This window comes from Beta vulgaris, chromosome 1, assembly GCF_026745355.1.
Source record: "Beta vulgaris subsp. vulgaris cultivar EL10 chromosome 1, EL10.2, whole genome shotgun sequence".
NCBI lineage: Eukaryota > Viridiplantae > Streptophyta > Magnoliopsida > Caryophyllales > Amaranthaceae > Beta > Beta vulgaris.
In genome coordinates this window covers 48552234-48564731 of record NC_079202.1, presented here as the reverse complement: position 1 = coordinate 48564731, position 12498 = coordinate 48552234, and the positions used below count along the sequence as shown (strand labels likewise).

The following is a 12498-nucleotide window of genomic DNA, read 5'->3' as shown; positions in this document are numbered from 1 at the left end:
GTAAGGAAATTGAGTGAACATGTAAGGAATAGTAATGTGCAAATCACACATGTGATAGTATTTGTGGCAAATATATTGAAGTTAGCAGATACAAACATTGGAATGTTTACCTGCGCAAAAGTCAGTAGGTGTTGCTATACAAAAGTATTATAGAGAAGTAGTATCAAGCAACGGTATTGTATTGCTAATACAAAAGTATTACTAGAAATGTCTGGGGGGGATCATAAGTTTTGTTTAGTTCAAGAAAAAGCGAGCATTACAAATGTCTGATAAAAGCGCGGAGGTGAAGCTATGTGTCCTTGGACTTCCCTTTAGCATGCGCCTTGGCACGATCAGCAACCCACGAAGCACGGGTGTTGACTATGGTCATGAGAATGTCAATGCAGTACTGAATTCTCAGTTGCTTGATCATGTCAAACTGGGGACAAATTAATTGTGTGAGGGCTTGAAATATGAGTAATATAATCCAGTTCTACCAAACTGTATTACAATGTACATGTCACAAGGCATACAAACAACAATGTACATGTGAATGACATACAATGTACATGTAAATGACATACAATGAACATAAACTGTATTACAATGAACATAAACTGTATTACAATGTACATGTATAAGACATACAATGAACATAAACCTTTAATGTACATGAACCAGACATGTAATGATCATCATTGTAAAAGCAATGTACATGGCACTAGGCATACAAGCAACATCAAAGTAAGAACAATGTACATGTATATGACATACAATGAACAGAAACCTTATTACAATGTACATGTGTGAAAGTTAACAAGCAGTGAACATAATATTAACTTTTACTGTACATGAACCAGATATGCAATGATCATCTAAGTAAATACAATTTCGATGTAAAAGACATGCAGTGGATATGAACATATTAAGAAGTATATTTTGTGTGAACAATGAAGACATATGTAGACAAATAATTTCTTACATTATCAGCTGTGAGGCCAGTTTCAAAGTTGTCTTCCCATTCGCCGTTGTATTTTTCCATATGGCGCATCGCATAAATGCCACAGTCATAAGTGTTGACGTTTGTTCTCCATGGCATTTCCACTATGCGAGGCCTTAGAGGGCTGCTTATCATGTTGTAGCCCAGGGATACCAGGAACCTACCATAAGCAATTGCCTGCACACAAGCAGTAGGTGAGAATGCTGCAGAAACATGAGTCAGTGCTTGAGTTAAGTGGTGGGAACTTACAATTTTAGCTGGGTAGTCTTTATACTTGTCGTGAATGGAGACATTTTCTGGTAAAATTTTGTTGTCAAGTATATCCAAAGTCATCTTGTTGAAGTTTAAGCAAAAGACATAGAAGTGGTCTGATGCGCACACAGGGAAGAAAACCTGCGACATAAGAATGTACAATAAACAGCATCCAAAGAACAATCAATATAAGGATAATGTACAATGTTCAGTTACCAATATCGGAGTAGAGAATACTGGTGAGAGTAATGTACATGTGGATAAATACAATGTCCAATTAAGTAAGTCACAATGTACAGCATAACATGTGAATGAGCAGGGAAGTGGACATGTATGGGAGAAAAATAGATAAGTAAATAATTAACAGACATGAGAGTAATGACAGAGTAATGTACATATGGGGAAATAGAAATGTACAAGTGAGTAATGACAATGTACAGCAAGCAGTTTACATTATTGGAACAGGGAAGATAACATGTAAAACAGGTGCTGAACCATAGTGATCAATGATGCGAATGTCAATGTACAACAAGTAATTGAGGTGATATATTCACAGATGTGTGAAGAGCAATGTACATATAGACAATACCAGTGAACATTGTAGGATACGAAAATGTACATAATACTATGTGGCAATGTAGAGTAAAACACAATGACAGTTATGAAAGAGCTTACCAAGTCAAACTGGTTGACATTTGTAATGCCCTGGTCTCTGCACTCATAGGTGAGCCTTTCAACAAATTGCTCCATCCTTGTATTCTCAGTGAGCCTTGCAATCTTTCTATCTTCTTGCTCTTGCTCAGGGGTGCTCGGGGAGGACTTGAAGCATTGGGGAACAATAAGTGCTAATAAAAAAAATACAAGTTTATAAAAATATTTGTTAATACATAATAGATAGAACAAGTATATTAAAAAAAATAAGAAATAAATGAAAGTGATGTACATGTGCTATGGTTGAGAAGAAAAGTCGTTGAGTTGAGCCGGCCATTCGATCCGAGTTCCTTTGGTTGAGGATACGTGCCCATGCATCAAGGAAGCCGTTCCAAATTTCGACGTCGTTCCCCAAAGTAAGGAACTGGGATCTGTTGAGGAATGTGTTACCGTCATCGTAGAGCAAGTCCCTGAGGTTGATCAATAATTCAGTACAAGGAAATTATACCATAGAGAAAATAAATCCAATGTACATCATATATCAGTAGTTTTATACTAGCCAGTGTATATTGAAGTCAGAAATATGCAATGTACATCCGAAGGTATACAATGTACATTACAGAATAACAGAAAGTACATGAATTCATTTTTGTAAGTGGGTTGTGGATATTAGCCAAAGTAAATCAGTCAAAAGGAAGTAGTTGGCAAGTAGTTTATAACTTACTCATTATCTCCAGCATCAAAAGCAAAGTCTGCCAAGTAGGTGTTGTCTATTTGTCGCTTTCCTCTTTTCTCTTCTATTAGGTGGGAGTACTTGACCAAATATGGGGATCGGAATATTGCGGGTTTGATGATTGTGCGGCGTGGCCTTGATGCTTCTTCATTTCTAGATTATGCATATTCAAACAGAAGAGATACGAGGGATGATGAGTTAATTGGGGTGCAAGTAAATTGAACTTGGTACTGTACAAGAGATACAAGGGAATATTAGTTACCGAGGTGGGGGGGAATGATCTTCTGACCCTGACTCGTCACTTCTTTGATCAAGAAACACATGTAGTAGAAGTTATGATGTGGCAAGGAAGAACGTATGACGTGGCATTGGAAAATGTTAACAAATGCATACCTCATTGAACTACTCAGAAGCGAGTCAGCTGGATAATCCTCCAGTCGCAGTGGATCATCATACAGAACACTATGGGTTTAAAATTAGCAATGACCAAGAGAACCCATACTAACACACTAAGCATTGTACAGTGATCAACCTTAATAATCTAATGAACATGAAGGGTAGGTCAATGTACAACACTATATGATTAGTAGATTTTCGGGACAAGAGAATTGATCACAGTGATCATTAAAACCAACACAATGTATAGTAGGAAGGGTACATTGATCAAATAAGTTGATCATATGCACCTTTGTGAGCAACCACAATTCACCATTCTTGTGTGAGGTGATAGTAAGTAGTACAATGAACAACCAAGGTAACAAAGTGAACATCATGGGAAGTTAAATGTACAACATAAGTTTATGATCATAATGCAGAACATCAGTAAGCAAGATGATCAACCAAGATATTTGTGATCAATAGTAACCAACACAATGTACAACAGGAGATGCAGTTAGCATACAGCCCAGTGAACAACCACAGTAAGCCAATGAACACAATATAATAGAAGAATGTACAATTCCAAGCAATTTTCAAATGAACAATTTTATACCTTTCATGTGATTGGATGTGAGGCTGTTGTGTAATTTCATCTACTTCAGCGTTGGAACTGGTGTAAATTCAATCATAAATAAATTAAAAATCACTGGCATATGTTTACTTAGAAAAACACTCACACAAAGGAAATAGTCATGGAACAAAGTAAGTAGTTCATGTTAGGAAATTAGTAAAATCCGGGGACAATGAGTCAAGTGAACAGTAGGAAAATTAGTCCACATAGGGATTACCCCATAGGCGGATCAGTGTTAGACTTGGTGGTGGGGAAGAGTTTATCAACATGTATGTCGTCGTGATCTTTAAAAATATCAGCCAGTGATAGGATTGGGGAAAATGATGAAGATGGTTGATCTTGTCGCGCTGATGGCCTCCCGACACCCAACTCCAAGTTCAGGTTGAAACTTGGGGCCTCAATATCACATACTGGTTCTTGTGACTTCAGACGTGATTGTACAGCTTGGTCCACAATTTCCCAAAGCTGTGATGAGAGGAAGAAAGCGCTGTCTTGACTCATAATGGAGGGATTGTCTTGATCATTGAGAGGGGGGGGGGGAGGAGGATGGTTTGGTGGTTGTGCGGCATTCTCGTAGCGAGTGCAAATCGCCTGAAGAATGGTTGGAGCAAAGCTGCTGACCATGGGATCACCAGTGAGTTGCGGGCCTTGGTTGAGTAATGCCGTCAACTCAATGAGATTTGCCGTGAACTTGGAACAAACATTCATTAAGTTTGATTTCCAAGTCTGAAAAAAGATAAGGAAACGTTAGAATACTGAAAAACTGTGATAAATATGTAAGATGTAGAGTTGGTACTAATGAAAGGGCCCACCTCAAGGTCAGTGGGTGGTTGTTGTTGCTGTTCATGGTGTGGTTGTTGTTGTTGTCTGTGTTGTTGCTGCTGGTAATGAAAAAAGCCATTGTACAATCCATTAATACAGAATGTACAAACAGTAGAAATTAATGTACAATATAGGGATGTCAATGTACAAATACAACAGACTGTATGTTGGTGAATGTACACGCAGGTGGTACCCAATGTACACTAGTACCAAATGTACACTAGAAGGAAGGTAATGTATAAATATATATGTAGTGTATAGTTCAGAACAGAAGGCAGCATTATTATTCAGTCAGAAGGCATTACCTGTTGCTGTTGATCTTGTTTGTGTTGTTGGTGTCGTTGGTGGTGTTGTTGTTGGTCACGTTGCTGCTGAAGTTAAGAAGTCAAATATTGTAAGTAAAACAAGGTTATGTACATTATAACAATCACAATGCAGAATAAGGTTATGTACAATATACAATCCATAAATTGACAATGTACAATAAAGGCAATGTACACTAGAAGGAAAGTAATGTACAAATATATATATATTGGTTAGTGCACAACATAAGGCAGAATTATTATTCAGTCAGAAGGCATTACTTGTTGTTGATCATCATGTTGTTGTTGTTGGTTTTGCTGGGGAAGTAGAATATTGTTAGGACAATGTACAATAAAAAACAACACAATTTGAATGGGAGCAGAGAGGATGCATTACTTGTTGTTGTTGTTCATCATCTTGCTGCCCGTGCATGGGAGCAGGGATCCTTGGCAGAACAGTCCCCATGGCAAGTCCCGACCGGAACTCGTAATCAATCCTGCTGCGGATAAGTTCCCGCTTCCATACAGAGAGGAGCGGGAATGCACGGGGAGGCTTGTGGAGTTCTTTCTGTAGACGGTCGAAATAGCAGACCTAGAAAATAGTAGAAGTATAAATGTTTGAACTGCACCAATTAAATGATTACTGGAATATATAAGACAATTGACATCCGTATGTACATGAAAGTAGATGTACATTAAAAGAGCGGTTGCCCACAGTGAACAATTAAATAGTTGACAAATGAACAAGCAAGCAAACAACAATGTACAACAAGTAGATGTGCACAGTAATGTACAATGGGATAATTACAGTGAACAATAAATGTTCATTAAAATCAGTATAGTAATTGTAACAATGTACAATTAGGGGGGAAAACATTGAACAATCAGGTAAGTCACAATGTACATGTAAGGGACGTTGTAGGGTATAATAAGATTCATGGCACTGTACAAGGAACAGTTAGGTGAACAAGTATGATTAATGTTCAGATTAATGTACAATAGGATAATAACAGTGAACAATTAGTTATGAAGCAATGTACATATGTAAAATTTCAACTTGTTTTTTTAGTGGGATATTGTTTACCTGTAAGAAAGGCAGAGGACCAGCAAAGAATCTAGTGGTGTCCTCTTGCCAAGAACAAGCTGAATGAAGCAATGATTCAATGGTGTACTTGCACCAGTTGTAGTTTGGGATGTTGTTGACGTCAATGGTAGTTGACAAGAAACCTGTGAGAGGTTGGGGGTTGAGCGTTGATTTAATGCAGCAGTTAACGGCCACGACTAGGAAGGTCCTCTTCCAATTGTCCGTTACTGGCACTGCGGCATCAGCAAGTTGCGTCGCCATCGTAGAAACATATGGGGAACCCCTCTGGACGCCAACATATTCCCTCCACTCCTCCAGCATAAGCCTGTAGTCAGCAGCATCATTATCCTTGTTGTCATCAACCAACAAGCCTCCCAGTGGAATCCCATACACCAAGTGCACATCGATATCTCTGATTTCAATTTCCCTACCTCGGCGAAGCATGAGGGATCCACTACCAACAGAATATCTGCTAAGAAGCCTAGCACAGAAGATAGGGTCATTCTTTGGCATGTCTAATTCCAGTAGACCGCCAAAGCCCATATCAATGATTGCTTGCCTCTTCTGTGGTTGATTAGCAATAGCAGCAAGGAAGGCTTTGAATGGAGCAGTACTTTGCCTGACTTTGACACAGGGCTCAGCAGGGGTTTTCTTTTTTTTTTGTGGGGGCTTCACATCAGGTGGTGAATCACTACATTGTACATGTGTAAAAAATACGGTGAACATTTAAGCAGAGTCCATTGTACACAGTTGGAAATGAGATTACAGGTCACAATGTACATAAACCCAATACTAATGTACATGCGCATGGAAGACCAGTGAACATGCAATAGAATAATAATGTACATTAAAAACACATATGTACCAAATCATCCTGACTAGTAATGTGACAAGATAGTATTGTTCATTAGACTGAACACTATTGTTCATCCAGAATAACATAGTGTCCATGTATGTGTAACAATAAATTAATGTAGACTGAATAGGAATGTGTGACAATGAAGCAAATGTACATACACCTAATGTTAATATACATGCGCAAGGAGTACCAGTGAACATACAATAGTGTACTAAAATACAAACACAGAACACATATGTACATGCACCCAATACAATTGTACATACAGAAGAATACAAGTGTACATGCATTGAGCACCTTACCTGGACTTAGTAGCTTTGTCCTTGCCCTTTCCAATTTTTATCTTGAGGGCCTGCTCTGGGGCTTTCCTCTTGACAGACTTTCTTGGAGCTGCTTCAACTGGGGCCTTGGAAGTTCTTTCAGGGATCTTTTCTTTCCCCTTTGCAGCCATTGTGATCTTTATTCTCTTGCTGGGTTGGGTGCTGCAAGATATAATTAGGTTAATATTTAGGCAGGTGTAAACATTGACATAAAATAACTGTATTGTATGGAGAACTTACGCCTGGGCATTTTTCCTCAACCTTGCCCTCAAAGTAGCAATTGGAACCCTGCAGAACAATAATTAATGTAAATCATAGTAAGTGAAATGAACATGGAAAAAGTACTAATGATCAAATAATATATTTACATTGTACAGCAAGTACATATAACATATTCCTTACTCTTCTTCATTTTCTGATTCATCTTCTGCAGGTATATTTACATGACTGTGATGGGGTGATGATGGTTGTGAAATTGGTCTGTGAGTGACATAGTCAGTAACTGGATAAATTAGTATTAGGTGAAAAGGAGACAAGTGTAGAACGACTTACATCTCAGTATTTTCTGGAATTGGGCCAGAATCATTAATTGGGGGCCTGCCATTGTACATCAAATATACCCCAATGAACATTTGTGGGAATAGCAATATACATTATTCATTGATCATTATGAAATGACCAATGTACAAAACAAATGAACATGTATCTAATTACCAATGAACATGATTACATCTACCAATGAACATTATGACTTAAAATGAACACAAGTGTAATATCAATGTACAAGTACTTACATATCAGGATTGAGTGGGATGTTCTGAGTTTCAGGAATAGTGGTGCTTGGATCAGTAATATGTGGCCTGGCATTGTACCAAAAAAATGCCACATACAAGTATAATATCAATGTAGGAGGAACAATTATGACATAAAATGATCATATGTATAATATCAATGTACAAGCACTTACATATCAGTGTTTGTTGGGATGTTCTCACTTCCAAGATTAGGGGACTGATAATGAGATGAAAACGCAATGAACATTAGATGTAATATCAATGTACAATGAAGGCAATGAAGGCAATTATTACTTACATATAAGATGATATAAATGTACTATTGAGACAAAGCTAACAGAGTGTACAACAGAAATATGAACAGTGGGAATATGCACAGTGTGTACTTACTTCTCAGCAGTTGTGGGATCAGCACCCTTCTCAATAGTGGGCGTACTGGGGGGCTGTCATTTTACATGGTCAGTTAGTTTTTCAACAAGCAAGCAAATACGAATGTACAAACTATGCACCTTGGATAGAAGGTGGAGTTCTTATTGTAATATATACAAATGTACAAACATGAATAGACTAAAGTACATTGAATTTAGGGGAATGTACATATGTACAAACATGAATAGAGTAAAGTACATTAAATATAGGAAAATGTGCAACAATAATATGTAGACAAATGTTGATCAATGTACATATCAGGTATGAAGGAATGTACATTCCTATTCAGACATTGTACAACATGGCTTAATAGAACCTACTGGAGGGGACTGTCATTGTACATGCTCATTTATTCTTTGACCAATCAAGCAAATAAGAATGTACAAACTATGCACCTTGGATAGAAGGTAGAGTGCTTTTTGTAATATATACAAATGTACAAACATGAGTAGATTAAAGTACATTGAATTTAGGGGAATGTACAACATAAATATGAAGTAGTCAACTTACTTCTCAGCAGTACTGGGATGATGTTCTTTGGTAGGTATGGGGTCCTTCTCAGTGGTTTCCTTGTCAATAGGGGGCCTAGTGGTGGGGCTGTCATTGTACATGGTCAGTAGTTTTTGAACAAGCAAGCAAATAAGAATGTACTAACTATGCACCTTGGATAGAAGGTGGAGTTCTTTTTGTAATATATACAAATGTACAAACATGAATAGAGTAAAGTACATTGAATATGGAAAATGTACAACAATAATATGTGGACATATGTTGATCAATGTACATATCAAGTATGAAGGAATGTACATTGCTATGCAGACATTGTACAACATGGCTTAATAGAACCTACTGGAGGGGACTGTCATTGTACATGCTCATTTAGTCTTTGAACAATCAAGCAAATAAGAATGTACAAACTATGCGCCTTGGATAGAAGGTAGAGTGCTTTTTGTAATATATACAAATGTACAAACATGAGTAGATTAAAGTACATTGAATTTAGGGGAATGTACAACATAAATATGAAGTAGTCAACTTACTTCTCAGCAGTACTGGGATCATGTTCTTTGGTAGGTATGGGATCCTTCTCAGTGGTTTCCTTCTCAATAGGGGGCCTAGTGGTGGGGCTGTCATTGTACATGGTCAGTAGTTTTTGAACAAGCAAGGAAATAAGAATGTACAAACTATGCACCTTCGATAGAAGGTGGAGTTTTTTTGGTAATATATACAAATGTACAAACATGAATAAAGTAAAGTACATTGAATATAGGAAAATGTACAACAATAATATGTAGACAAATGTTAATCAATGTACATATCTAGTGTAGAGGAATGTACAACATGTCTTAAAAAAACCAACTTCAGGGGCTGTCATTGTACATGGTCAGTTAGTCTTTGAACAATCAAGTAAATTAGAATGAATAAAACAATGTACATTGCATTTAGAAAATTGTACAACAATAATATGGAATTAGTCAACTTACTTCTCAGCAGTGGTGGGATCAGCTTGTTTGGTAGGTATGGGGTCCTTCTGAGGTGTGGGCCTATCATTTGGGGGCAAAACATTCCAAAAATGAACAGTCATGCAAAGTCAAAAGTACAACCTAGTATTAAAGGAATAAATGTACTCACTGTTCAACAGTTACAGGTGTCGGACCTGTCTGCTTGTCAGTAGCACCTGATGGGGTGTTACCTATTGGAGGGCTGTCAGGGTACATGTTGAGTTAGTTATTGGTGTACATCGTCAGTTAGTCTTTGAACAATCAAGTCAATTAGAATGTACAAACTATGCACCTTGTTTAGTAGTTGTAGTTCTTATCATAATATATTTCATTGTACAAACATTAATAAAACAATGTACATTGCATTTAGAGAATTGTACAACAATAATATGGAAGTAGTCAACTTACTTCTCAGCAGTGGTGGGATCAGCTTGTTTGGTAGGTATGGGGTCCTTCTGAGGTGTGGGCCTATCATTTGGGGGCAAAACATTCCAAAAATGAACAGTCATGCAAAGACAAAAGTAGAACCTAGTATTAAAGGAATAAATGTACTCACTGTTCAACAGTTACAGGTGTTGGACCTGTCTGCTTGTCAGTAGCACCTGATGGGGTGTTACCTATTGGAAGGCTGTCAGTGTACATGTTGAGTTAGTTATTGGTGTACATGGTCAGTTAGTCTATGAACAATCAAGCTAATAAGAATGTACAAACAATACACCTTGGATAGTAGTTGTAGTTCTTATCATAATATATACAAATGTACATTATGAAAATGTACATTGTGTATAGGAAAGTGAACAACACTAATATGAAGTAGTCAACTTAATTCTCAGCAGAATAGTGACTTATTTATTCTTGTTATGTCAATAGAATAGTCACTTTATAGGCACTATACTATTTTTGTAATGCACAACCAATATAGTGCAATTTTACGGAATGTACAACAAACAGTAACGGGGGGTGAATACTCCTTTTTTGTAGTGCACAACCACCATAGATCAAATGCAATGTACATTGAGGGTCACAGAATGTACAATAAATTACCACATGTCCATTGTACATATCAGCATTAGTAATGAACAATTAGGTGTACACGGATGTACAAAAACATACGAATGTAAAACATTGAATTTGTTCGCCTGCTATATCAAAATTCACCATGCAATCATCGTTATGCGAAATACAATTGGAGTCACACAATGTACAAGCCAAAGTAGGATATTTGTCACAATTCAGAACACAATGAAGAAGCCTAATTCACAATGGATAGGGGTGAATACTCCTTTTTTCGTAGTGCACAAACAGCATACATCAAGTGCAATGTACATTGAGGGTCTCAGGATGTACAATAAATAACCACAGGTCCATTGTACATATGAGCCTTGGTAATGAACAATTAGGTGTACAATGGTGTACAAAAACATGCAATAATAGACATGCAAAGTACAATTGGAGTCACACAATGAACAAGCCAAAATAGAACAAGCCAATTTGAATTGTGAATCTTGTAACCGCCACAAATATGAAGACCAAATTTCCAAAATTATGTGACGATTTTCCAAAATGAAGGCAAATTACAATAAAGAAACTTACAGAATATCTTCACCCATTGTTAGTTGTGGAGATGGAGGAATGATTCTCAGAGGTGTTGGGCAAGGAAGTTTTCGTTGCCTCGGTTGCCTTGATTGCGGTTGTTTTGGTTGTCTTGGTTTCTTCTTCTCGCCACTGTCCATAAACACTACTGCCCAATCTTCTTTTGTGGTGGTGCAATTCAATTTTTTTGGGTGGTAATCGGAGTTTGTGTGGTGTGAATTGTAAGAAGTTTGGTTCTTTTTTGGAAAATGGAGAGAGAAAATGGCGGAGAGAGAAACCGAAAGAGAGAGAAAATTGGTAGAGAGCGAAAATGGTAGAGAGAGAAAGTGATGAATGAAAAATATGGAGGTTGAGTGTGAAAAATATGAACAGTATATTGGGCGACGTGATTAGCAGTTGACATCACTTCAGTTATTAATGTGTGAACAGTAAGGGTCAAATCAGTTACTTTTTTAAATCTTCCCATGTACATTGCGAACAAGGGCTTGTACATTACGCATAAAACACTTCCGAAAAGCGAGCGTTTCATTCACCTTTTTCTGCGTTTTGGACAAGGTGCAGGATGCTCATCCTACACCTTGGTGTATAATCTACTAATTGCACATTATGCCACAAGAAAATATGAAGCCCCAAGACGCCGACATTTAGCAAATACTACTTCTCACCATATTAGTTAATAATAATAATACTAAGACACAAACCATAATATATATTCGAAAAATTTCCTCAGAACATCATTGTTAAAACTGCAATTTATATTACACACCTGGGTATATTGCACATTCAAGACCAAATGTTTTTTCATTTTTACTTGAAGGTCTACAAATCAACAAAAAAATAAATATAGCTTGGTTGTATGGCATAGATTTTCGTGTTCGACAAACAATTAGTGCAAAATAGTAAATTTGAAAAAGATAAAGTTTCAAATATTAAAAGAAAGTATAATTGTATAAACATTCAACAAATTCAGTCCTATGAAGATCTTGTTGCCCTGTTGACCAAATACCTTCCTTCAAAGTAGGTTAAACAGCTTGTGCACAAAATTCGAATGCGCCACCTTTGTTAGATTAAGGGGGAGCATTATATGCACTGCATTATATTTCCCTTCGATCAGGTTTATCCTGACAAGGTATTTATGAGGCAATATATTTAAGTATATAATAAGGAAC

General features: G+C 37.1%; 2 protein-coding genes across 2 annotated transcripts; both read right to left on the bottom strand.

The window, feature by feature from the left end:
* Nucleotides 1–177: 177 nt before the first annotated feature.
* LOC125499603 (uncharacterized) lies at nt 178–1367 on the bottom strand. Its single transcript, XM_057396428.1, has 3 exons — nt 1229–1367; nt 962–1156; nt 178–418 (listed from the first exon to the last, which is right to left on the bottom strand). The coding sequence occupies exons 1-3, from the start codon at nt 1310–1312 to the stop codon at nt 290–292; spliced, it is 408 nt and encodes a 135-aa protein (XP_057252411.1). The 5' UTR covers nt 1313–1367; the 3' UTR covers nt 178–289.
* Nucleotides 1368–3767: 2400 nt separating this feature from the next.
* LOC125492287 (uncharacterized) lies at nt 3768–7643 on the bottom strand. Its single transcript, XM_057392302.1, has 8 exons — nt 7564–7643; nt 7414–7491; nt 7252–7299; nt 6994–7173; nt 5833–6523; nt 5146–5340; nt 4437–4505; nt 3768–4350 (listed from the first exon to the last, which is right to left on the bottom strand). The coding sequence occupies exons 1-8, from the start codon at nt 7641–7643 to the stop codon at nt 3838–3840; spliced, it is 1854 nt and encodes a 617-aa protein (XP_057248285.1). The 3' UTR covers nt 3768–3837.
* Nucleotides 7644–12498: the final 4855 nt, after the last annotated feature.

What these genes read in the sequence shown, in the direction of transcription:
- LOC125499603 (XM_057396428.1), bottom strand. Translation starts at nt 1,312, where the DNA reads ATGACTTTGGATATACTTGACAACAAAATTTTACCAGAAAATGTCTCC. An exon ending in AAGACTACCCAGCTAAAATT is followed by an intron (nt 1,157 to 1,228) that starts GTAAGTTCCCAC and finishes GCTTGTGTGCAG; the next exon opens with GCAATTGCTTATGGTAGGTT. An exon ending in CTGGCCTCACAGCTGATAAT is followed by an intron (nt 419 to 961) that starts GTAAGAAATTAT and finishes ATTTGTCCCCAG; the next exon opens with TTTGACATGATCAAGCAACT.
- LOC125492287 (XM_057392302.1), bottom strand. Translation starts at nt 7,643, where the DNA reads ATGTTCATTGGGGTATATTTGATGTACAATGGCAGGCCCCCAATTAAT. An exon ending in GTCCTCTGCCTTTCTTACAG is followed by an intron (nt 5,341 to 5,832) that starts GTAAACAATATC and finishes ACTATTTTCTAG; the next exon opens with GTCTGCTATTTCGACCGTCT. An exon ending in AACCACCCACTGACCTTGAG is followed by an intron (nt 4,351 to 4,436) that starts GTGGGCCCTTTC and finishes ATCTTTTTTCAG; the next exon opens with ACTTGGAAATCAAACTTAAT.